The sequence below is a fragment of the Alosa pseudoharengus genome, unplaced genomic scaffold, assembly GCF_046254945.1.
Source record: "Alosa pseudoharengus isolate Yale_2024_CS ecotype anadromous, Long Island Sound unplaced genomic scaffold, YU_APseudo_1.1 YU_APseudo_1.1_scf_5, whole genome shotgun sequence".
NCBI lineage: Eukaryota > Metazoa > Chordata > Actinopteri > Clupeiformes > Clupeidae > Alosa > Alosa pseudoharengus.
In genome coordinates, this window is record NW_027468837.1 from 14967824 (window position 1) to 14991378 (window position 23555).

The 23555-nt window shown below is 43.4% G+C and overlaps 1 protein-coding gene across 1 annotated transcript in view; it reads left to right on the forward strand.

Moving 5' to 3' along the window:
* Positions 1-254: 254 nt before the first annotated feature.
* The window catches only part of suclg2 (succinate-CoA ligase GDP-forming subunit beta), an 87507-nt gene continuing 64206 nt past the window's right edge, over positions 255-23555 (forward strand). Inside the window, exons 1-2 of the mRNA XM_076267916.1 lie at positions 255-364; positions 16850-16991. Of these exons, the coding sequence (XP_076124031.1) occupies positions 281-364; positions 16850-16991 (226 nt within the window). The 5' untranslated portion in view covers positions 255-280. The remainder of the gene's footprint in view (positions 365-16849; positions 16992-23555) is intronic.

Below are 23555 nucleotides of genomic sequence, written 5' to 3' on the forward strand. Positions count from 1 at the left end.
CATGCAGACACGCATGCACGCACACACAAACCTTGGTAGCGTACTTGGTTTGTGGTCATTAAGTTGTGTTCAAGATCGGCGTCTGCATTAATCAGATATTGAAAAGTATGAGTCACTTTTTTCCAGGCTGTACCCATAGGCTGTACCAGGGAATGTCTAATGGCTGCACTGAATGGACGACTTGTGTTACGCCCCTTTCTGTGAGCCTCTCAATCAGCTTTCAACGTAGTTCCACGAAGGTACTCACATGCGTGTTTCCTGTCCACACTTCCGGATCATCATGGCGGCATCCATGGCTTGTCAGGCTGTCGCAAGAGGTCTGCGTGGGGCAAGTGCTAGTTGCTTGTTTCTTAATAAAAACAAGGTAACGCTTAATTATGTTCTGTTCACATTGTAACTACGCTTCCTACATGGAAGTCTGACTTGTCTTCAGTGAGTGTCACTTGAATAAATGCCGTTGCAAGCTGTGCTACCAGCTGGTTACTCGTGTTGGTCATGAAACCCACCGAAAGATTTAATTTACTGACACTTATCCACGGCACTTACTTCTAGAAAATAAAAAAACGCTGATGCATTTTTTTGCAATCTGTGGACCTCGGCTTGCAAAGCTGTTCGTTAGCTAGCGACATATTTTAGTTAGCTTGCTAACTTAGGAAACGTTTGCTAATTTAACTTTCATGTGCAACCTATTTTGAGGTTAAGCGTGTCAGCCAGCTCAGCAGTGTTAGTAACGTTAATGAAACATCAAGTGAGGGACCTCTGACAACGAGGACAGAGAAAATGACCTTGAGAGAATCAAACAATAGCCTACCTCACACTGAACACTGAAGCGAAAGCATAAAACTTTCCTGTCCTTGGTTAGTCATGACCGTTAGCTGGCAGAATGAATCAAAGTGTGGGTGGTGTGGACCATTATATAGGCTAATGTAAACCGCAATGTGGTGTTTGCTCCCATCAACGCAGCAACATGTTTTGCTCCCAGACGAAAAGTGCAATAGGCTACTTTGTTGATTCACGCTCCCATTGAACCCCAGTTTTCTAAGCCCTTGAGTTGAGCCTACAGGGAAATACATCACCATCTGACAGCACATAAGACAGCATATAACTTTATGAAGAATAGCATCTCTTTTTTGAAGCAACCCGTGGTATTGATAGATTTATGAAAAAATGTGTCATGCAACATTGTCATCCACTGAGTTTGGAGCCAAACGTAAATAACCAACGAAGCCCATGTTTGCATGCCCAATGTTCCTATAATCAGACACATTAGCTTGCTGACTTCAAATAGATCTTTGGACTGAACAACCTTTGTTCTGAGCTATGTTAGCTACTTTAGCAACAGTGCAAAGGGTAGCTGTGTTATCAGTCTTTGAAGTGTAGCCTACTCCTGATAAAAGCTGTGACATTATCAGTATGTTTTGTTAACCAGAACAAGTGTGTTAGTGTTAGCAGCTCTACACTGTTAATGTAAGAGTCTTTTATAAATTGTGATTGCATTGGTGAAGATTGTTTTAAGCATTCAACAGATGGCATTTTTCATGCGGATTGATTTGATATGGGCATCATACAGACAACAGATTGTTGCCCTATGATCCCAATTAATGATCCGCCTGTTTGGATGATGTAGGCTAAGGGTCTGTTAAAAAAAAGAAGAAAAAAAAACTGAGTGATGTGAGTTGCATGCATCAGGTTTGCATCAGACTCATGAGATACTGTATTTAAACAGAGTATTGATGAGCAGTTAACACAAGGATGACTACAACGGTCATAAAATCAGGTGTGTTTTTGGTGTGGGCCAAGGAAGAACCCGTTACATTTTTGAGTGGATTTGGATAATTGGGTGGATCCAACGTTTCATTTATTTATGTTTTTTACTTTAACATCAGGAGAGATAACATCAGGAGAGAGGGCATTTTCGACAAGACTGAACTGTGGGCCTTAGTGGAGCTTTGTACTCTCTGAGTGCCTTTCTAGTTTCTTCATATTTTAGAAAAGTTTCCTTAGAGCAAGTGAAATGAATAATCGGCAAAGTGTTATATTTTAGAGCTGCGATGTAATTTAGTTCACTTTTTTTCCACTTATATCAAATTGATATGCTAAAAGCAATTTAGGCTAGCCGCATTGTTCGATAGGCTACCATAAGCTTTCCATTGGCACATTTTTTGGTAAATGATCAGGCTTTGTGTACTGTACAGTGAGATTTTCTTCCATCCCATGATTGATTTATGTGTATTTATAATATTTCAAATGCCCATAGCTAATTCTTAAACATCCTTTGTACTGTATTGCCAATATCTAATATCACATTTGCATACTGCAGTGTAATCTGTGTGCAACACTTAATGAATTGTGAAATAGTGCAAAAACAAAAATGAAAAATGAGGAACTGAATGTAATGAAAATACTCAGTAACGGTTTCTGTAACCAGTAACCATGTTTAAGCTTATTAAACAACAAAATACTGTACAATATTCTCTACAAAGTGTTTTGACTGATACTGATGTTGTAAGTCAATTAAATTGACTGGATCATTAATGCTGTATGAACATCAATGTCACAGCCTGATGAGGCTTGCAAGTAAACTGACAGGCTAGGAGGTAGGGTTAGGCATAGACAACTCAAAGAGTCAATGTCTTGCCATTGATATTAGACTAGTTATTCATCATTAAATTCTCTTTATTTAATTATGATAACCTTTTTTTATCAAAAATTGCAGAAAAGCAAGATTTTAGTTCGTTTGACTTTGATCCAACCTAACTAGCTTTATCCAACCTAATTGACCATTTTTTGCCTACTTGTAGTAGGCTAGACCTATGCACATTGTATGGGTGATTGGATAACAGTCTACCAAATAAGTAGCCTACATGTATGCTTCTTCAGTAGCAGGAATGCCTTGCACTGTATTGAAGCCTGAGATGTAGGGTTGGGCACCGAAACACGGTTCTAATATGGCACCGGTGCCGACGCAAACGGTAGTAACTGCATCGAATAACAACGTGGATTTCGGTGCCTCATTTCGGTGCCATTTTTTTTAATTCATTTTTTTAATTAATTTTTTTATACGAGGCATCACTGCATGTCATGCGCCATCTCTAATGTCTTGCTCTGATAGCAACACATCCGGACACAGTTATCGATAGCTAACATAAACACTGGATGTATAAACCAGAGGGGTGCACCACATAGGCCAGTGGAAAATGTCAAAATCTAGCAGTGGACCTAACTACACACAAGCAAAAGGCTATGAAACAACATCAACAGTAGCCTTTATGTTACACAATATCCTTGCTAATGCGCTAACTGGCATTTATCTGAAATGTTATCAGCAAAGTTGTAAGGTGAAAACTTTATTTCACGGTGTGTTCTAAACAACATAATGGCATGATATTAGCCTAATCTTTCATGTGCATGAGGCCCATATAGCATCACAATGAATATGAAGATCATGTTAAAAGTTCGCTGGCAAAAACATAAATATGTAGGTTACATACCTGATGTCACTGAGCTGTCAACGAGGCTACGAAACCATCTCCGTATGTTATCGCTAATTAAACTCAGCTGACTGGTGTTAGCGCATAGCCATAGTTGCTGTTAAAATGCCTGGCTAGCGCTGGGAATCTAAACACTTCAACACCGACATATAGCCTAACATGTTCAAAACTATTGCGTGTTATGGATTAAGACATGACATTTCTTGAAGTATTTGGGAACACACTGAATTAACTGCTAGTCCCTGTTCCCTGTTAGATTAGCTTGCAAATGCCGTTGTCCATGACCTGGCAGTTTTATGGCAAGCGGTTTTAACATACCTTATGGCAAAACGCCTACACTGGGTAAACTTGAAAGCAGAGCTTACCATTGTGTGTGCATGCATGGCAAGCTGTTTTAACATTTAAATGTATTATTCGTAGGAGCAATGAGATATTGATAGTAAATTGAATATAACAGTTCAATTTCATGTTCAAATTTGTGTTATCAATAAAAAAAAGCAATTCATGCTTTAGACCATTTTAATTTAAAACATTTTAATAACAAACAAAGTACCGGTTCAGGCACCGTTTCAGCACCGCCACCATTTTAAAAGTATCGATTTAGCACCGGTATCGGATAAAACCCAAACGATACCCAACCCTACTGAGATGTCATTTCAAGGATGCATTTATGGGTAAGAGTAAGGTCACCCTTGTCAAACCCTTGTTTATGTATGCATCGTCAGTCTGGGTTTAAGCTGTAATTCTGGCAGAGAAGATCACTGCGAGCTGTTTACTGTAAACCACCTCACCGTCTCGCTCTTCTCTCTCAATGGCCGAGTTCAAACTGGGTTTTCTGTTTTATGGAGGAGGACGTGTTTTTCTCTGGCAGCGGCCGGCAGGGAAAGGACGGAAGGAGGAAAAAAAAAGAGGAATAGCCTTTGCTTGATGTCCATCCACCCATGGTGCATTCACTGCTCCCTGATGCAGAACTCAGTGCAGCACTGCAGTTCCAGCAGATCCACACACACCATTTCCAACCTACTGCTCAGACTGCAGTCCAGGCTCCTTTTCCCACAGCTTTTGCCCTGGTGCTGACCAATCGGATCATTTATAAATGAGGCTGCTAGTTTCAGTATTTCATAAAGGGTTTAAGTTTTTGCCCTTCTGGTTCCTGTGTGTATACTGTAAAGGAGAGGAGGTTGATGCTCTTGGTTGACTAAGTGATAGTGTGTATAGTGTGTTTTGTTTTCTTTGTAACTTAGCAGGTTGTATAGACAGGTCAAGTTGAAATGAAACACTCCGAGGCTGCCTGGTATACAGATCAATACAATCTTGCTTTTTAGGTATAGTTATCTTCTGCAAAGACCACCTCTTCTCTTTCCCTTACTGCTCTGCAGCCAAATACACAGACTTTCACGGCAGGAAGATCCAGTCTAGTTTGGCAGTCTGCACTTCTTAGTCAGCATATGTTTTCATCTTGTTGGTATAATGAGACATAGCTGGTAACAGGGGACCAGCCACATCTGTCTGGAAGAAGGCTTTAGATAATGAAAAAGTACACAGTGCCAAGTCATATTACAGTGCATGTCTTTATTGAAAAGTATTTGCCAAGTGCCAACACTTGCTTAAATTCGGAGGCTACCTTTCTTGGAACATGTTGTACTATACTTTAGATCAGAGTGTGTTTTGAAAATGCTTTTTTTTTTTAGATTAAATTGGGGAAATAGGTTCAATTCAGCTCCTGTTATAAAATGAGCAGTTTTAGCATACTGCAGCAGCTAACAAGCTGATGTTGAGTATCAGTATATCTTTAGAGAGACTTGGACATTTGCCCAAAAACAATGTCCAGCAAGATCGGTCTGCCACGTGTACAATTAGTCCTTGCAAGTCCACTCTAGGTCCCATCCGTGTTTTTCTCCCCTCATCTGCTGGCCTCTTGCTGACAGGATAAGGGTAATGATCTAAGAACATCCAGTCCCCCTGGCCAGGAGTTTGCTCCACACTTGACTGACAGGTAGCTTTCACCATGATCCTGCCTCTTCGGCTATGGAAGCCCATTCCACAAGGAATTCAATTTGAGAAGGTTTGTCAATAACAATGCAAAAGAGATCACAACAATTTTTTTTTTTTTTTTTTTGAGGAAAGATGGTTTGGAGGAAGGGGAGCTGATAAATCAAATCCTCTGGACTGCAAGTCTGGCGCGTCAGATAATCCTCAGGTTATGCTTTTTTTTTTTTTTACCCCCTCCTGCTCTCTGCTAATAGGAGTACTGCACTGCGCTGCATTTGGAAATCACTTGCAAAGTTTGAAAGTGTCAAAGCAGCCTTCACCTCATATTGCTGCAGCAGTTGGTGGTGTGTTGAAACAGTGGAGTCGGCTGAATGAATCTTGAATATTTTAGAGGGGGCTTGGGCGGTGATGGTGGTGGTGGTGGTGGTAGTGGGGGGCGTGAGTGGGGGCGGAGAGGGGGGTGACTCCTGGCGCGAGGAACTTCAAACGGCGGTCGGCTTCCCCATCTGTCTACTGCACGAACACATTTACATTTCCTCCCCGCAAGGGATACAGTAGACCAAGTTTGCTGTAACTGGATTTGAATATCATTTCACCAAGGTTAATAGCCATTTCTGTTGCTCATAAGAGCTGTTTAGGATTTTTCAATAATTTAGAAGGCTCGCGATCATTCAGAATATTTTGGCAGGCTTCAGCTCGGTGCAACCCTACAGGGACTCGGGTGTTCTACACCGTGTTTCAGGGTGATGAGCCTGATTCCTTCCCGTATTTCGAAGACACTGTCAAGGACGTCTGAGAACAATTAAACACTGAGAAAAGGAACGTGGGAAGGAAAACACGATTAGGCCCGTCTTCCATTGGGTGCTACACATAAACGGCACGTGCTCTGACGCCTCCAGTTCCTATGTTAGCATACGCATAGTATACTATACTAACATGTTTAGTTTTAGCCACGCTCGCCTGAAATATATAGTTTTCACACTTTCTCTTCAGACCTGCGCAGCACAATTGCCTCTACATGGCCATATGTTGCATAATGTCTAAAGTATATTTTCTCCTTTTCCCCTGAGCTACCTACCTTCAGCAGTGTTTGGTTTATTTCTGGGGCCTTCTGGGCCACCTCTTTCCTCACTTGCCTACTGCGTTTGAATCCCACAAATAGTCTGCTAATGATGCTCCTCATTAGCTATGCTAATTGGTAAAATTATTATCCGAGAAGAACTGCTTTGCTTAGAGACACCAAGCGTGCCTCTGTGAGATTAGGCCTCTCTTCCACTTCTCAAGATGTAGATTGCTGTGATCGAAATCCTGCAATATGGCATGTCTCTCTTGCACACTACTCTTCCCTGTCTGTTGTACCTGATCTTAAGCTCTGTATGGCTCATTTGTATTATATGACCTTGTAACTTGTGAACAAACACGCACCGTGTGGTGGAACAGACTAACCTGTTACAAGCGATGTGAGAAGAGCTCTACTGAACTTTGGAGTTAGGACTGGAAAGAGCTAATTGAAAGGGACAGTATGATTCCCCCCCCTCCTTAGTGACGACATACTGGGTTTCTAGTTGTGTTGCATGTGCAAAATGTAAACTTTGTACTCCTTGTTGATGTTGAAGGATTGATGTTCTGCCTTAGATTTAAAAGTTTCTTGTCTCTGACTCTACCTGAATGAGACAGGCTTTGTGACATTTATTTGTGCCACTTTGTTGACAGCCAATAAATCTGTCAATTAGTTGCATAGATTAACAAAAAAAGAACAGTAATTACAGTAAAACAAAGTTGTGAAATTGCCCTTGCGCTTTTCAGGTTAAACACAAATGTAAACTGAGCAAATCAATTGTGTACAATCACCCAAATGAAAATTGATTAATTCCTTTCAAATTTCGAGGAAATAAGTCCCGTAAGGATCATTCTTTTTAATGAACTTAGAGGCCATTCAGAGGTGCTAATTAAGGAGAGACATTTCAAAGGTTTAGGGCTTAGCTGAGATGCCAGTAATGAGGATTTTATCCCCAGGGATTCAGTAAACTGCTACTGTACAGGAGTGATCCAGGACACTAGACAGATCTATTTTTTTAAAGAGCCATTCTAATCCATAACATTATGCGAGACATAATCCATAATCCAGTAGGTGGACCACAGCTGTGCAGAGTGAAAAGTTAAAGTTCCATCATGTTATTGTATTTTCAAGATGTATGTTTGTGTGTGTGCAGGCTATGGTTAGTGGAAGTCATGAAATGAGCCAACAGTTTGTAGAATATTAACCTGTATGCTGTTTTAGTAATTACTTTCCAATCGTATCCCTTTCGTCAGGGACTTTTCTGGTGCTTGTTCATTTTGAGAATGGTTATTTAATAAATCGAATTTCAAATGATAAAATGACAGAACTTGGAATGATAAAAAAGGTAAGGTAGTAAATAAAACCTACATAAATAAACAACGCTCTGACAAAAATTACTTGAAATTAAAAATGGGTTTGTGGTGGGACTTGACTCAGTTGACCACAAATGAGGGTAATGCTGTTCCAGAGACCCTTATAATAATAACCAATAATCTGAAGCATTCAAGAATAAATGAACCCATAATAGAATTTTGAGGAATACCACAGCTGAAGAGTGGGTTTGTGTTGCACACTCCGTGAACCGTCTTGTGACTCTATAGTACTAGGGACTGGAGACTGCCCAAGTGCCTTCTCCAAAATCTGTGGGAAGTCCTTGAGAGGTTTCATCACTTTAAACCTCTTTGTTGGAAAAGCTCCCCATTGAACGTCAGTAAGCCCCACTTCCTATTCCCAACGAAAGACTTCTGCGGTCAATACAGATTTGTAAATAACCCCTCATGAATATGGAAAAAAAAAGTTTTCCCCTGTGGTGGAGAGGCATCTGCTTTTTTATCCTCCACCTCACAAGGACTCTGGAGTCGAAGCTTTATTGGTATATCGAGTTTTCCTCTTGCTGTTCTAATGGAGATGCTTTCATTCAACCTCTGAGACAGGCTAATGATTATAGGCTCCTCATATTAGCATGAAGTGCTATACATTGGGGAGCTGATGGGCAATTTCCATGCTGTTTATAGGTTTTCCTTACTTGCCAATCCTTGAAGGAGGATTGTAATGTTTATATCCATACTTTCTTATTTTTATAAACATCCTAAATGTCCTTTGAGACACACTGAGGGTATGGTTAATGCCGCTTTGGCTCTGGCAAGGAAAAATTGTTGATCCCTCCCTTTTTGCATTTTTTTTGCATAGATACTTTGTCATCAGTAATGTTGGTGTATTGGATTCTGACCTATGGAAACAGCGTTTAAAGAGCATTTTAATCGATCTGGATTGCTGTACAGCATGACAATATAGCCCTCTTGTTAATTGGAAGGTTGTCATATTAACATTGACAAAGTTTGGAGAACATCAATGTAAAATACCTAATTAATACCTTTTATGTACACGATTTGTTTCACCTTTTGAATGGCAAAGAGTGTAAAAAAGCCTCTCTGTAGCTAACCATAATATAACCCCTCTGCCTTTTTAACAAGTTAAGGGAGTCATTTAACAGCAGTAGTCCCTCTGCTTTGCTCCTTCAGATCTACTTTGTGAGTGACAGATTAGATTAATAACAGCATTGGCAATGACACACACTTCGTTAGCCGCACTCCGGCTCAGTCAAGCAGCCTTGTCGAGGCTGTTTATTGGTTGGCTCAGCGAGGGTAGCCAGGCTTTGACCTTCCCTTCAAATGGAGCACTTATTACCCCAATAAATCCTTGGGAATTAGAAGACGCCTCTCCGTCAGCATGGGGGAAGGAGCTTATGACATTGTCGTCCACTTGCTGAAAGAGAAAGGGGCTTGACGGTGCACTCACTATGACCAAGTAGAGTTGGGCGATGTCGCCTTAATTGGCATCTGACGATGGGTACAGTAAAACATTGTGATTGACGATGATATTGTTGGTGGGGGCGTGGGGGTAGTAAACACAGTTATTTGCTAGTTGTTGCACAGGTTTGAATCCACAGTTTACGTGTTGAATACACAATACAACGTGTTTTGCAGTAAGTTGCTGGTTTAAAGAATGTTGCAGCTCGCTCTCGTCGCCAGTCCTTGCTCTCTCTGCCTCCCTCTCGCCACCAGCGATTTTAAACTGCGTGACATAATAAAAAAAAACATGGCTGACTTGGATTCGGGCTGGGCTTGATGTCAAGCCCCGCCTTCCCACAGGCTGCAGCGAGATGCTCCAAAGAGCTTGAATTTCCTAGTCGTAACAATAATAATTCATTAGGACTATTTTCTGCTAAAACATTAGGCTACATAATTTACGTTGAATGTATGTTGATATTGCAAGACATGTAAAAAAATGTATGTTGATAATTTCCGTTTAGTGTATGTTGATATTGCGAGACATGTAAAAAAAAGCAGGAATTAGTGCCTGGCATGTGGGGGCGTGGCATCACGATGGTTGCTCCCCATCGTGATGTCTGTCAACCATCGTCCATCGGCACAACCCTACGACCGAGAGCTCCTCTTTTAAGCTTAACAATCAACCTGCAGCCTCACACTTACTTACACTTACAGATGATACTCCAGCTTCACATCTACAGACTTCATCTACATCTCAAGTTATTAAAGAGGCCTAGTCTGGTGTAGACTGGCTTGTCCAAAGGAGTGAGGGTGCTGCCGGCTTTGGCACAATGAGAGAGTGGCGCTGTAACTTTTTTGTGAGGGAACTTTGTGTTGGCCGTGGGAGGAGCACCTCTGCCATCTGCTCCCTCATTGCTGAATGTGATGCAAGTGCTGCTTCAACTCTCCGCTGCCCTTGTTTTGGCGAGCACAAAGTCACATCCCACTGTGAGCGTTATTGAAGGCCTGTGACGCATTTATGAATTACTAGTCATGGTTATCATGGATTTATCATGGTTATCGGGATTACAATATGCTGAAGTCATTTTGCCTTTTCCCCAGTTTATTTATTTTCATTGTTGATGAATCTGTCAATTATTTTGTTGTTGATTAGTTGTTGAAAATGGTGAATCATATCTGTTTTTCCAAAAGCCCAAGATGTTGTCCTCACATGTCTTGTTTTATCCACGTTCTACATATTCATTTTACAATATAAACTGAAATTGGAGAAAACCAAAATATTACAATAGCAATACATGTAATACTTGAAAACCAATCAAATAATTGTCAAAGCTCTTTAGAACAGTCAGTATGGTGCTGTATGATACAGCTTCAGTACCACCAGCGTGCATGTGAACTTAGCACGATCGTCACATGCAGAGAAGCACTCGGCATTAGGGCCCACAGGCAAACACTGATAAATGTTGCTGGTGGTAATTGTTATGGTTAATGTCTTACTCCACCCCCCCCCCCCCCCCCATCATCCTTGTAATCATCTTCAGTTCCATGTAGCTCCAAGACCATTTGGCTTTGCTAACTGGTTTTCCTTTGTTGTGCGAGTTCAGTCAGATAATTGACTCTTAAGTGTCATCAAATGATAATGGACAATGTGAGGAGAAGTTTATGTAGTGTGACGGAGTTGACAATGCTGCTCATCATTGACATTGGGTGCAGCAGTAGCGTTATGTTTAGTAAAAAAAATACATTCATGAAAGATAAATACATGTACTGTCTTGATGTTCTTTTTGCTGTGTTTTTCCATCCACAGCTAAATGTCATGTTTTTCGCTTCACAGCTGCCAGGAGCAGATTGATGTTGTACAAAACATTTTGGTTTCAAGCTATCCGTGGCCTCCAAAGCTCTGACCACTTACCGAATTTATATTTTTTGAAATTCAAGATTGTATTTATGCACCATTTTGCATATGCAAGAGCAAGGCGGATACTCAAGATGGTGCGCTCAAGATGGGGGCATTTCATATTCCTCTACACAGTATGTCCTACCACAATTCTGAATTAATCATTTCTCTCCCGGTCAGTTTGCCCAGAAATGAGCACTGTGATGTGTGTTCACAGGGTTGGCCTGTGGAGGTGGTGCGGTAATAAATGTCGAAGGTTTCCCTGTTGTGTCCTGTGTGAAACTGGCACGGCGGTAGAGAGAGAGAGGCCTGACTTGTGCTCACTCATGCATACCTGCCGAGACCAACTCCTCCATTTCTAATTTCCATCCAAGCAGGGGCTGAATTATTGCTTTTTATGTTTTATGATTTCACTGCAAAAGAACATTGTCTGTCTCTCGCTTTCTCTCTCTCTCATTTCCAGAATATCTGCAAGCATTTCTTTCCTTGACAGGCTGGCTTTTCTCCCTCAGCTTCTATCGTTGTTCTCTCTCTCTCTATCTCTCTCTTTCTCTCTCTCTCTCTCTCTCTCTCTCTTGTCTCCCTTTCAGCTGACTGTAATTTTTTTAGTTAGACTGCTGGATGGGTGGTAAAAGTGTGTGTGTGTGTGTGTGTGTGTGTGTGTGTGTGTGTGTGTGTGTGTGTGTGTGAGAGAGAGATTGTTTTTGTGTATATTCATAGCTAGTATTTAACAGGCCTAGCAAGCCTGTCTCCTGAGTACTGATGAAGATAATTGCTGTGGAATGAGTGTCTCAAGGGAGAGCTGCTGTCTGCCACACGTTGCTTCCTCCTCTCTTCTGGAGCCTGCCTCCACTGCACGCGCTCAGTCGGTCTCCCTCTGCAGGCCCTCCCTGGCCCAGCATTCCCTTCCCAAGAACCAGTAACCCACAAACACAAGCTACGCCTGGGCGTTGAAGAATAATGGGCCAAACCTCCTCAGGGACAACCCCCTTACTACCCCATCTCCAAGGGTTGAGTAATGTTTCCGATAGTTACATATATTGGCATTTTTTTCCCTCTAACTAAAATGGATGCCACCGTGAACAGATGTCAGTGGTGTTTATTGCTACTGATATGAACCAACTTTATGGCTTTGTCGAAACAGGAATAAGATGTGGATACACAGGTGGCCATCTCATGAATTTCACATGTGAAATTTCCAACAGTGATGCCACCAGGGAAGGAAAATTGATAACGGAGTAGTCACCAGGGGAGGCAAATGGCAGATGTCTTCATGATGGAGGACAATTTCACTGGTTGCGGTCCCAGCTACGCTTACCTCCTGGTACCCTGTAGGTGTCGAGGGTGGACGAAAATAAAGTGCTTTTCATGTGTTGCCTCTGTTTTTCTGTGCCCCAAGGTAACTGACAGTGCCAGAAGGGACGCCGGCAGCCCCATTTCTCACTCAGCATCTGCTATTTTCGGGAATCTCTCTCTCTCTCTCCCTCTTTGTATCTCTCTCTATCTTCTCTTCTCCTCTGTTGACAGTAGGGTCTCCTCTGATTGGTTTAAAATGTGTCGTCAGTGTCCTGTCTCCAACCTCTTTGCGGATATAGTGAAGAAGACTTAGTTAGGCTGCTGTTATTAAGGGAGAGTTCCCACTTGGCAGGAGTGAGCGAGAGTGTGTGGCGCAGCGTGCCACTCTACTTGTCGGGTCACGTTAACATCTTTCTGTCCGTTTTTAATGCCCTGTGCTGTTAATTATCCACTTACTTAGGCTTTTCTTGTGCATGGTGGACATCTTTCCAAGTATTTTGGACCCAGTGCCTGCTGTTGTTGCTCTTTATCAGTCTGTTCCCAGACTGCTGGGCTGTTTTGTTGTGTTCATTATCTTTTAATGAAAGTCCTTTTTTAAATTTATCGACATGCCATTTTAATTGGTATGCAGCGATGCTCAGCATGTTATCCTCTTCAGTAAACTTGTTTGTTTTTTTCCTCCTCTTTTCTTTTGCACACAGTTAAGGCCCTGGAGGTTAAACTTGACATGAACATACAGACTGAGAGTCGAATCGACATACAGTATATCCTCTTAACCAAGCTTATAAGTTGTGCGTGCTTATTTTTCTTGCTGAGCCTTTGCTTGGAAAGCAACGATGAATTTATGACAATCAGGTCAAGGTTTTAGAATCTTCCAGAAAATCCCTTGTCCCTCTGTACTCAGTTCTGTTCAGTGCTGAAAAGGAAGAGTTGTGGAGCTCTCCTGAAGAATTGCGTTGGCTGGCACTTAATACGAAGATAAATGCAGCGTTTAGACTGGCTGTGTGTTAAGTGGGACAGCTGGAACTTTTCAATAAAGGTAGGTGAGCGGAGTAGTTCGTTTTCTTTGCCTTTGTGTGACTGTTTTTAATACCTCCTGTCCTGCCATTGAACCCTTAACAAAGCTGCAAGCCTGATAATGAGAACGGGCTGGCTGGCAGATGCAGACGATGAGCGCTCTGTGCCTCGTAGGCCTGGAAGGGAATAAAACGAGGCAATGCAAGGCGCTCTGGCTCTCTAGATGCCTCTCTGATCAGTATGGTCTCCTTCAGGTGTCAGAAGCTAGTTTGGTGATGGAAATCTAGAGACTAGAAATAATTACTTGATAAAAAAAAAACACAAAGGATTTCAAAAGCTTTATAAGAAAGGGAGTGTCAATGTGGACAAATGACCTTGATAAAGTGATTGTTACTGTTTACTTATGCTATGCATACCTTGGGGTTTTGATTAATAAAACACCATTCCTGACAGTGATGCGCCCTTTTGCCTTTCTTTGCAGTTCTCACTATTTTAACTTGTGCGTGTCTTGATGTGCAAAGTGGTAGTATGAGAGAGCACACTCCTGGTGCTAACTTTAGTGGATATCTAGGGAGCCCAGAGCATAAGAATTTATGACCTATGACCAGTTATTTGCATTCTGTTGCTATTTGTAGGAAAATTTTGAATATTTTAAACCAAAGGTCTCATATATAACATCTTTGAAAGTGTATTTATAGCCCAATAATTAAGATGCAGCTGCCAGTAATAGCCTACTTTAGCCAGCTTTTGATTGATTGGATTACAGTGCACTCTTTCTGACTCTTGTCAAACTGCATTCTAGAAATGCTGCTTTTAAAAATCCTCTTTAAGCACGTTCTATGCAGATGTATCAGACCATGTAGCTTTCCCCTTTTCAGAAAGATATTTTGTCAAAAACCTGAAGGGATTAGTCTAATTAGGACCCCACCCTTACTTTTCGCCCTCGGTGTAGCCAAACGTGCTGGATCGACCGTTGTTGACTCTGTTTGAATAATTGTGAGGTTTGCGGAGGGTGTGCAAGAGTGAGTCGGTATTGTTAAATGAGGTTGGGGGGTGGGGGGGGGGGTTAGATGGCTTGTGGATGCGGGGTTGTGTGCTGCCCCTGTGCTCTCTTGCTCAAGCTAGGCGAGATGCCACGTCCCCCCTCCCCAACCCCCCACCCCACTCCACGCTTCCCACTCCCGTGCTCATGAATGATGGAGACGCAGGAAGCTTCATTTAAAAGTCACGTAGTGGCCTTGTCAGCCCTCTACAACCACCATGTCAGATGGCACCGGCCTCTTCTTACCTCCCCCTCCACCCCCGCCACCACCCCGCACCCTTTTCTTTTTTAAAGTACCCCTTAGTCATTCCTCCTCCTGTCAAAACCCATTTTTTGAAAGACTCCTAAAGAAAGGTCTCTTGTTTGATCAGCTTCATAGACTTTGTTGTACTTGAAGAACATTGAATTATTTATCAGCTGTGCTTGTAGTTGATTTTTTTTGAGGGGTGATGTGCACAGGAGTCATTAGAAACACAGACATGGAGTAGGGAAGAAATTCTTTTAAATTACTCAAATAACCTGAAGTCCTTTGATGCATGATTTCATCTGCTGTTCTTTCCGAGTCTGTGAGTTTGTTACGTAACTCCGCCGATGCAGGAATACGGTTCACTGTCAACTTGACACTAAGTGTTTCTACAACAGCTGCTTGGTTTTGCCAAGGGAATATATTGTCACACATCATTAACAAACCATGGCTATGGAGCGTTTTCTTTCTCTAAAAGCAGTTTGGGCCTTAGCAAAGCCAAAAACTCTAGTGGAAGTGGGGTTTCATTGTTTGGCCCCACACTATGCCCACATCAGAAAGAAAGCTTGTGCATTTGCATGTTAGCTTCTTACCACAGATTTAATGATGATTAAGTCAGGGAGGTCTGAGGGACGGCCCCAGGCTTATTTTTCATTCCGCGTCCTTTTCTCACTTTCAGTGTCGATGGCTTTGTTCTCCCTTATGAAGTTGGCTTTGTTGTTTCCCCCTCCACTGGGAGACTGGGGGCCCCCCTGACGGAACAAAAGGAGAAATTAACCCCAGCGCCACGCATCTCATATCAGGCCCGATGTCTTTTTAATCACGCCAAGCAGCTGGAGTCAGCGCTAGGCTGGTTTGCTGAGCAAACAGATTGTGCGTAGACGACACCTGTCTGACCCTGCGGGTGTTCTCAGAGGCTATCGAAAGGCAAAGATGAGAGGCCTTTAGAGAGGTACGGTGTGCCAAGATGGGTGGTTCAGAAGTTCAACTTCATCAAAAGTGCTTGACTTCATACACAGTCACGTCCCATGTTTGAAGCCCACCCTCAGTTTATAACAAGCACAAAGTAAAAAGTGATTGTTAGTCTTTGCAGTGGAGTAAATATAGTAGATGCGGTCTAATAAGTTAGTCCATTGTCCTGACCTGAAGTAGCGGTCATTGTGCTACAGGAAAAATAAAAATGTGCTATCACATTGCAGTTCGGTAGTTGCAGCCATGAACATCTTTTTTGGACTTCCATATTGTTCATGCAGTTGACTCACACCACTTTTCAATATGTGGAACACAGCTGACTGAACAGTGACTCAGCTTTAAACTTGTTTCTTATTGGGCTCTGCTGTTCCATGTCTTCTGCCATTCACAAGCCACCACTTCACCGCCAGCAACGACAGTGTTTTGAAAGCGTTTGGGGAAAAAAAAGCCTCACATTAACACAAGCACTTTACAGTTTGTTTTCAAGGTAATTGTGTCTGCCGTTTCTGAGGAACGAAACCAGCGTCAGCCTGAATTCATCCATCTCATCCAGGTTCAGAGCTTCAGAGCGACAGGAAAGATGAATCAATGAAATTCTCCCTGCAGCCATCGCCTAATCAATAATCACAGAAGTTTAGTTCCAGCCTGCCATTTTACAACACTTCCATTGACCCCATGCTGGCTACAGTTTAATGTCTGGCAGGTTTAATGTACAGGCGCTGGCTCTGAGCACCTTGTGAACCATTAACGTGAAGGGCAAAGAAATTAAGAGTAAAAAAGAAGGTCAATGTTTGAAGTGCAGTGCAGCTGTGCTGGGACACATCTCTTTTAGTGCGTTTAATGAAAGTCACTTTCGTTCGTTGCCATTAATTCGTGATCTCCTGTATCAATTAAATGCTCAAACAGCCCTGTTTGATGGTTATGGCATATGTATCCCTCTTTGTCTTTATCTCTTTGTTCCTATTCTTCTCTTTTCCCCTCCTCTCCTCTCTCTCTCTCTTTCTCTCTCTATCTCACTAATTCTCATTCTGGTTTTCCCTCTGCAGTTGGCTAGAGTGAGCTCCCGGCGATGGCTGAACTTGCAGGAGTACCAGAGCAAGAAGCTGATGCAGGAGAGCGGAGTGACGGTGCAGCGCTTCTTCGTGGCCGACTCCGCCCCCGAAGCCCTGGAGGCCGCCAAGAGGCTAAGTGAGTAGCGCCTGCGCCGGCCGCTCGAACCGCACTTTACGCTTGCAGCCCCCTGTGACAGGAGAGGGCCCTCTGCGTGTGCAGATGAGCTAGCTGCAGCGGCAGCAGCCAACAACAACAACAGCAACAACAACTTATGTGTTATGATAGTCAGCACGTTTGGGTCTTTGTCGAGCTGAGGGTTGCCTCACATTCACTAGCAGTCAGAGATTTTCCATGTTGGCAATTTATGGCACCCATTTTTCACACTTTTCCCTTTTTGTTCTTTCTTCCTCCCCCTCTCTCTCTCTCTCTCTCTCTCTCTCTCTCTCTCTCTCTCTCTCTCTCTCTCTCTCTCTGTCAAAAGCTGTCTCCCATTGTTGCCTTCTTGCTGTTTTGATTTCACACTGTAATACCCCCGATCGGCACATCCACAGAAACGTGCACTCGCTCGCTTTCACGCCCACTGCCCACCACCACTGAATGTTGAATTCATACAAAAAACCTCTTTTCAGCTTCTCTCTCTCTCTCTCTCTCTCTCTCTCTCTCTCTCTCTCTCTCTCTCTCTCTCTCTCTCTCTCTCTCCCTCTCCCTCTCTCCTTCTCCCTCCCTCCTTACCTTCACTTTCTGACAATCGTGCCACCTCACAGAGACCGCTGCGAGTCTTGGCCGAGCTGGTGGATGCGTCTCGGTCCACCTCCAGTATTAACAGCGGCAGCCTTATCTCGATGCAGTGCCAAGATAAACTGTCAGGGTTTGATATCACACCATGGCACCCCCACTTGCTCTCCCCTTCACTCGGAGAGGAGATGCTGGGTGTGTTTGTGTGCGTGTGTGTGTGTGGGCGGGGGGGTCTGGAACTGGTCCAGATGCGGGAGCCTCTCCACAGCCTCTCCCTGTGCCCAGCTTTGGCCGGTGTAATCGGCAGCTTATCTCTCACTGCACAATGGGCTGCACCACTGTCCTCTTGTCCTCCCACTGAATGCTGTAATTGTGTGTGTGTGTGTGTGTGTGTGTGTGTGCCTATGTGTGTGTTTGTTTGAGTGAGAGAGACTGTTTGTGTTTCTCGCTGAAATGGCTTTATAGACTTAGAGTTGCCATGGATGCCCGTTCTCAGATTTGAGTGCATGGTGGTGTGTGTGCACTGAGTCAGTCTCATATCAAGTGCGAGACTTTTTCTAGGGCTCTTCTTTGTTGTCGTGCCATAAGTAGCAGGGATGAACTCCTCACCGTGTGTGTGTTTTTGTGTATCTGTGTGTGTGTGTGTGTGTGTGTGCGCGTGCGTGTGTGTGTGTGTGCGCTGCAGAACCTTTTGGTTCTGTGGGGGGAACGTGGCCCACCGGTGTCTGCGCCGAGGCTTACGGGCAAAGCCAGTCTCTGAGGTTCTCTCTGGAGAGAGGGAGAGAGAGGTAGGCAGCCTAAGAGCCCAGGGTAGCAGGGGCCTGATGGGGGATTTGAGGTGACCAAGCATGACCCAAATGGATTTCTGTGTGACGGCGATACAGCGGTGAGCCTTGCCTCGCCGGAACAGGGCTCTCTCCATTGGGATTACCTAGCCATGACGCAGTGAAGGTGACAGCTCAATTGGTGTGCCGTGGTATCTCGCTCCACACACACACACACACACACACACACACACACACACACATAGACACACATAGACACACACACACACACTTACACACAGACAAAGGCACACCAGTGCACTGCATGCTGCAGTGGTGAGATATCACTGTGGTGACGTGGATTGATTGTGGCAGGTGTGGATTCGATCTTAAATCATCACATACAGTTTGAGGATTTGGTTCCTGACATCTTGTGTGCTTAGCAGCAGTCACATGCTGTAAAGCATCATACACACAACATAGATGTGAGCATGAAGCGCTAGTGCTGGCTACAGTTGCTCTACTCGCGCGCACACACACACACACACAAACACACACACACACACTCACACACTCACACACTCTCTCTCTCTCTCTCACACACACACTCACACACTCTCTCTCTCTCACACACACACAGACACACACACACTCTCTCTCTCTCTCTCTCTCTCTCTCTCTCTCTCTCTCTCTCTCTCTCTCTCTCTCACACGCACGCACACGCACGCACACTCTCACTCTCTCTCTCTCTCTCTCTCTCTCTCTCACACACACACACAGACAGACACACACACACACACACACTCTCTCTCTCTCTCTCTCTCACACACACAGACACACACACACACACTCTCTCACACACAGACACGCACGCACACACACACACACACACACACACACACACACACACACACACACACACACACACACACACACACACACAGTCTCTCTCTCTCTCTCTCTCTCACTTTGTCCCTTCCCTCTCTCTTTCTCTCTTTCTCAGTCTTTTTCTCCTTACTGTCTTTGCCCTCTCTCTCTCCATTCATCTCTCTGTAGTTATGATCCAGCACCTGTCCCGGCCCGCACCCATGTGCCTCTGCGCCAGACAGGGACTCAGAGAGGGTGTTGCTCATTTTCACACTCATAACAGAAAAAGCCCCCGGCCCTTCCCTGCCCCTCTCCTCTCCTCTCCTCTCTCCTGCACTCTTAAGGAATCTAGCTGTCACCGAGGCAGGCCCGATGCTGGCCTCATCAGTCAACGCATAGCGAGAGAGAGAGAGCGAGCAAAACAAGAAAAGAGTATGTGTGTTTTGTGCGTCTCAGATTATGTAGCCGGTGCCTGTGTCTACTACCGCCATTGCCATTCTGGCAGACGCATAACAGAGGAGGGAGGTGTGAGTGGGAATTGGGGCGGGGAGGGGGGGGGGGGGGGGGGGCACAAATGTGCGGCGTCCGAGAGCTGATTGGAAGATGGAGTGTGAAAGTTCCGCGCCGTGTGCCACAGGGCATCATAAATCAACGCGCAGCCGCCATTCTATATCTCATCCAGCGAAAACACTTCACAGTACCGCACCGTAAACATACACTTTGCAAATGAGCAAAGGAGGAAGCAGAAGGAGAAGTGGAGGGGAAAAAACAAAAATCAGGGGGAAAAAATCAACAAAAAAGAGCAGGAGGGGAAACCTATCAAGATGAAATGACTTGCAGAAAAGTGGCTCCAGTCTTTTTTGACACCGGTGCTGAGGAGTGAAGAAAAGTGGTTTGGTGAAAAAAAAAAGCACCTTATCAGAGATGTTATTCCATTCAAGAGGCGCCGCTGGGGTGTGATCGCAGACGGCGTATTCATACGCCGGCTTTGAATGGAACCTCTTATGGTAGCTTGCCATCCTTAGAGATTAAAGCAGGACATGTAATGAATATAAATTGTTATGGTTCCCGCCTCATCTTTTTTCAAAGAGACACACAAACACACACATGTACATGCACACACACGCGCAGATACGCAGGTGTACACAGGTATACATGTGCATACATGAATGTGGTCCATTGAGTACATGGATGTAATTGTTTTGTTCACTGTTTACTCGTATGTTGACAGATCTGATGAAATATTATGGAATATTAAGAAAGAAATCCATCAACATTTAAACACCCAAGTCAATCATCATCTGTCAGCATGTTTTTTTTTTTTTTTCGTCTACTGTGCGGGGCCCAGTGATTGAAGAGGGGTAGATTGTAAAACATTCTTGAAGAACGCTATCCTTTACCCAATCCCACTCCTTCTCTCTCCCACCCTCTACCTGTCACTCTTCTTTGTCCTTTCTGAATTAAGGCAAAAAGTTCAAAAATATACTTCAAAAAAATTTCGTAATTAATATTCAGTACTCTTCAGAAATATTAGTGAATCTTGCAAAATGTTTCTTTCCATGTATCGTATGTTGATATATTAGGAATATTGAGAATGTTAATCGAGCAGGGGACATGTTTTTCTTCCTGTTTTGTGAAGTTAGGAGGGAAGCATAGTTGTTTGTCCTTTCTCTTCTCTTCATTCTTTTTCCTCCTCTCTCACTCTCATTACTCCTACGCTCTCCATCTAGAGAGTTAATGGTTATTCAGGAGCTTCTTTTTTCTGTAAACAGAAAGGCAGGCTCCACAATTAGAGAGAGAGAGAGAGAGAGAGTGATCATGTTAATTCATTTCACTGAGATATGAATATTAAAAGCAAACAGTGCTGTTTAATGCACGACAGTCAAGTCTCATGTGTGCTTATTAGAGGAACTGGTAGTTAGGTACGTCAAAACACAGCATGATCCGTAGACATTGTGACATTTCAACAACCTCAGGTGGCAGGTGTGCAGACCTCACTAATCGCTTTGCAGATCCCAACTTCTCATAGTTCAAAAAAGTTTTATATTCTGTCAGTTAATTGCTAATAATGCATAAGTCAATGTTGTTTCTTAAATGTCTTAAATATTTCCAATGTGGTATGTGTCTTAATTTATGGTGCAATTTATAAGGTGTTATATTCTTGGTATGAAACCTAAAGTACATTGATTAAAAGCTTAGAATTGAGTGGCTGATCGAAAAGAGGTCTCTTTCCTTGTGTTCTCAAATTTTGGCTTAAATTGGTCAGTTAGCTTTTGGAATTCACTTTGGGAAAGGGATCCACTGTCATGGATGCAGACTTTGTTTAAAAACTAAATTAAAATAGAGAGGGTATGGGGGAAATTGGGAAAATGTTGAAGTCGTTTGCTCTAATTGAACCTGTGTGAACCAGATAATGAATTAGGCACACAGATTCAATTTCGTTTTAAATATTTACTCTTATGTTATTTATTTATACCCTTTCATTAACAATGCTGTTTTGTCTCAAGGCCATTGAGAGAGCCTAAGGCTGAACCTCCCATGAGCAAATGCTCGGTGACAGTTGCATAGAAAACAAAGAAATCTTGAACCAAAACTCTGTCTCAAGGAGGGGAATGGGCTCATAGGTCATTCTCCATTCTCCATTATACAAGTCACCTTATTGAACACTCAGTGTCAGAGGCAGGACAAGGGCAATCGGAAGCAAGCTACACTTAGTTTCCTTAGTGTTTTAACTAGAGGTATGTTTTCTTTTAATGGAGTGATCAAGCTTGTTAGTCTGACGGAAGGCCTCCATTCCTTAGTGAAGAACTTTGAGAAACCTTCTGTATGTCGGCCTCAGATTTACTGCAGTAAGAATGTCATTATAGAACTTGGAGATGACAGCGTGCACATAGCCAAGACGTACAGTACACTCGTATGGATGGAGGCATTAAAGAGTTGCCTACTTTGCAGTGACCATAGAGTTTTACAGGGAAGGTGCAGATGCTGTGTCTGTGTTTGTATGGCACACAGGTACTTGCACCTCGACTCCTGCAAGTGTCTTCTCTCTCTCTCTCTCTCTCTCTCTCTCTCTCTCTCTCCCTCTCTCCCTCTCCTTCTTTTCTTCTCTCTCTCGCTCTCTCTTGCTGGAGATCATCTGTAGCATACCATATGCTTCTCTCTCGCAACGCCACTCCACCGAGCCCCCACCATCTGTCTCGTCTTTCTCTCTCTCTCTCTCTCTCTCTCTCTCTCTCTCTCTCTCTCTCTCTCTCGCTCTCTCTCTCTGGAAGGCTTCTTCAGTCATGCGTGGCGTTTGTGTACCCCTGCCCCCGCTCCTGTTTGTGTTTAACATCTCTGTGCAAACGATGAGCATGTTTCTCTTTCATATTTATTTATTCACCAGTGCCACTGTGTGTGTGTGTGTGTGTGTGTGTGTGTGTGTGTGTGTGTGTGTGTGTCTGTGTGTGTGTGTGTGTGTGTGTGTGTGTGTGTGTGTGTGTGTGTGTGTGTGTGTGTGTGTGTGTGTGTGTGTGTGTGTTTTTTAATCCTCCTGCATGTGTATATAGTGTGGGTTGTGTTGTGCCGCGTTGTCCGTCATCAGTCAGTCTGCATTGTTGATGAGAGCGGAGGCTTTGAGTGCTTCTCCCTGGCACGTAGCTGGTGTGTGTGTCAGCTGCTTCTGATGGTCTCCCTCTGATGTGGGATAAAAGACATTTGAAGGATTTTTCAGCATTTATGCAAATGTGTCCACTGGTGTCATGTAGTGCGCCCATCCTACTGGTTCAGCCTGACTGACAAACTTGTGTGTGTGTGCGTGTGAGTGTGTGTGTGTGTGTGCATGTGCGTGTGTGCGCAGGTGCGTGCTGCGAGCGTGCATGCGAGTGTGTGTCCATGAGGGTGTGTGTGTCGTGTGTTTGAGCGTATGGGTGTATGGAAGAGAGTTAGGATTAGTTGTGGTCATGGGGAATGAGGATGGGTGGGGTTTAGGGATGCACGGAATTGGATCTTGCCCATATTAGATCAAACTCAATCGCCCGTTCGCCAGTACTGATATGTGATTTTTTTTTTTGAGTCTTTCCTATACTAGAATTAACCATTTGCTTTTATTGTGATTTCCTGTTGTGGCACAGGCACATTTCCTTCAATTCTACCCAAAATGTATACTTTAAGAAATCTAGATTGTTTAAAACTAATAAATAATACATCATTTCAACTTGGTGTAGATGTAAAATAAAGAATTTGACATCTGACATTTTCAAAGAAATATAGGTCTCATCCTATTTGAATTGATCTGGAAGATGCTTCCTCCAAAACCCCAACAGTTTGTGCTGATATAGTCTCATATTATGCA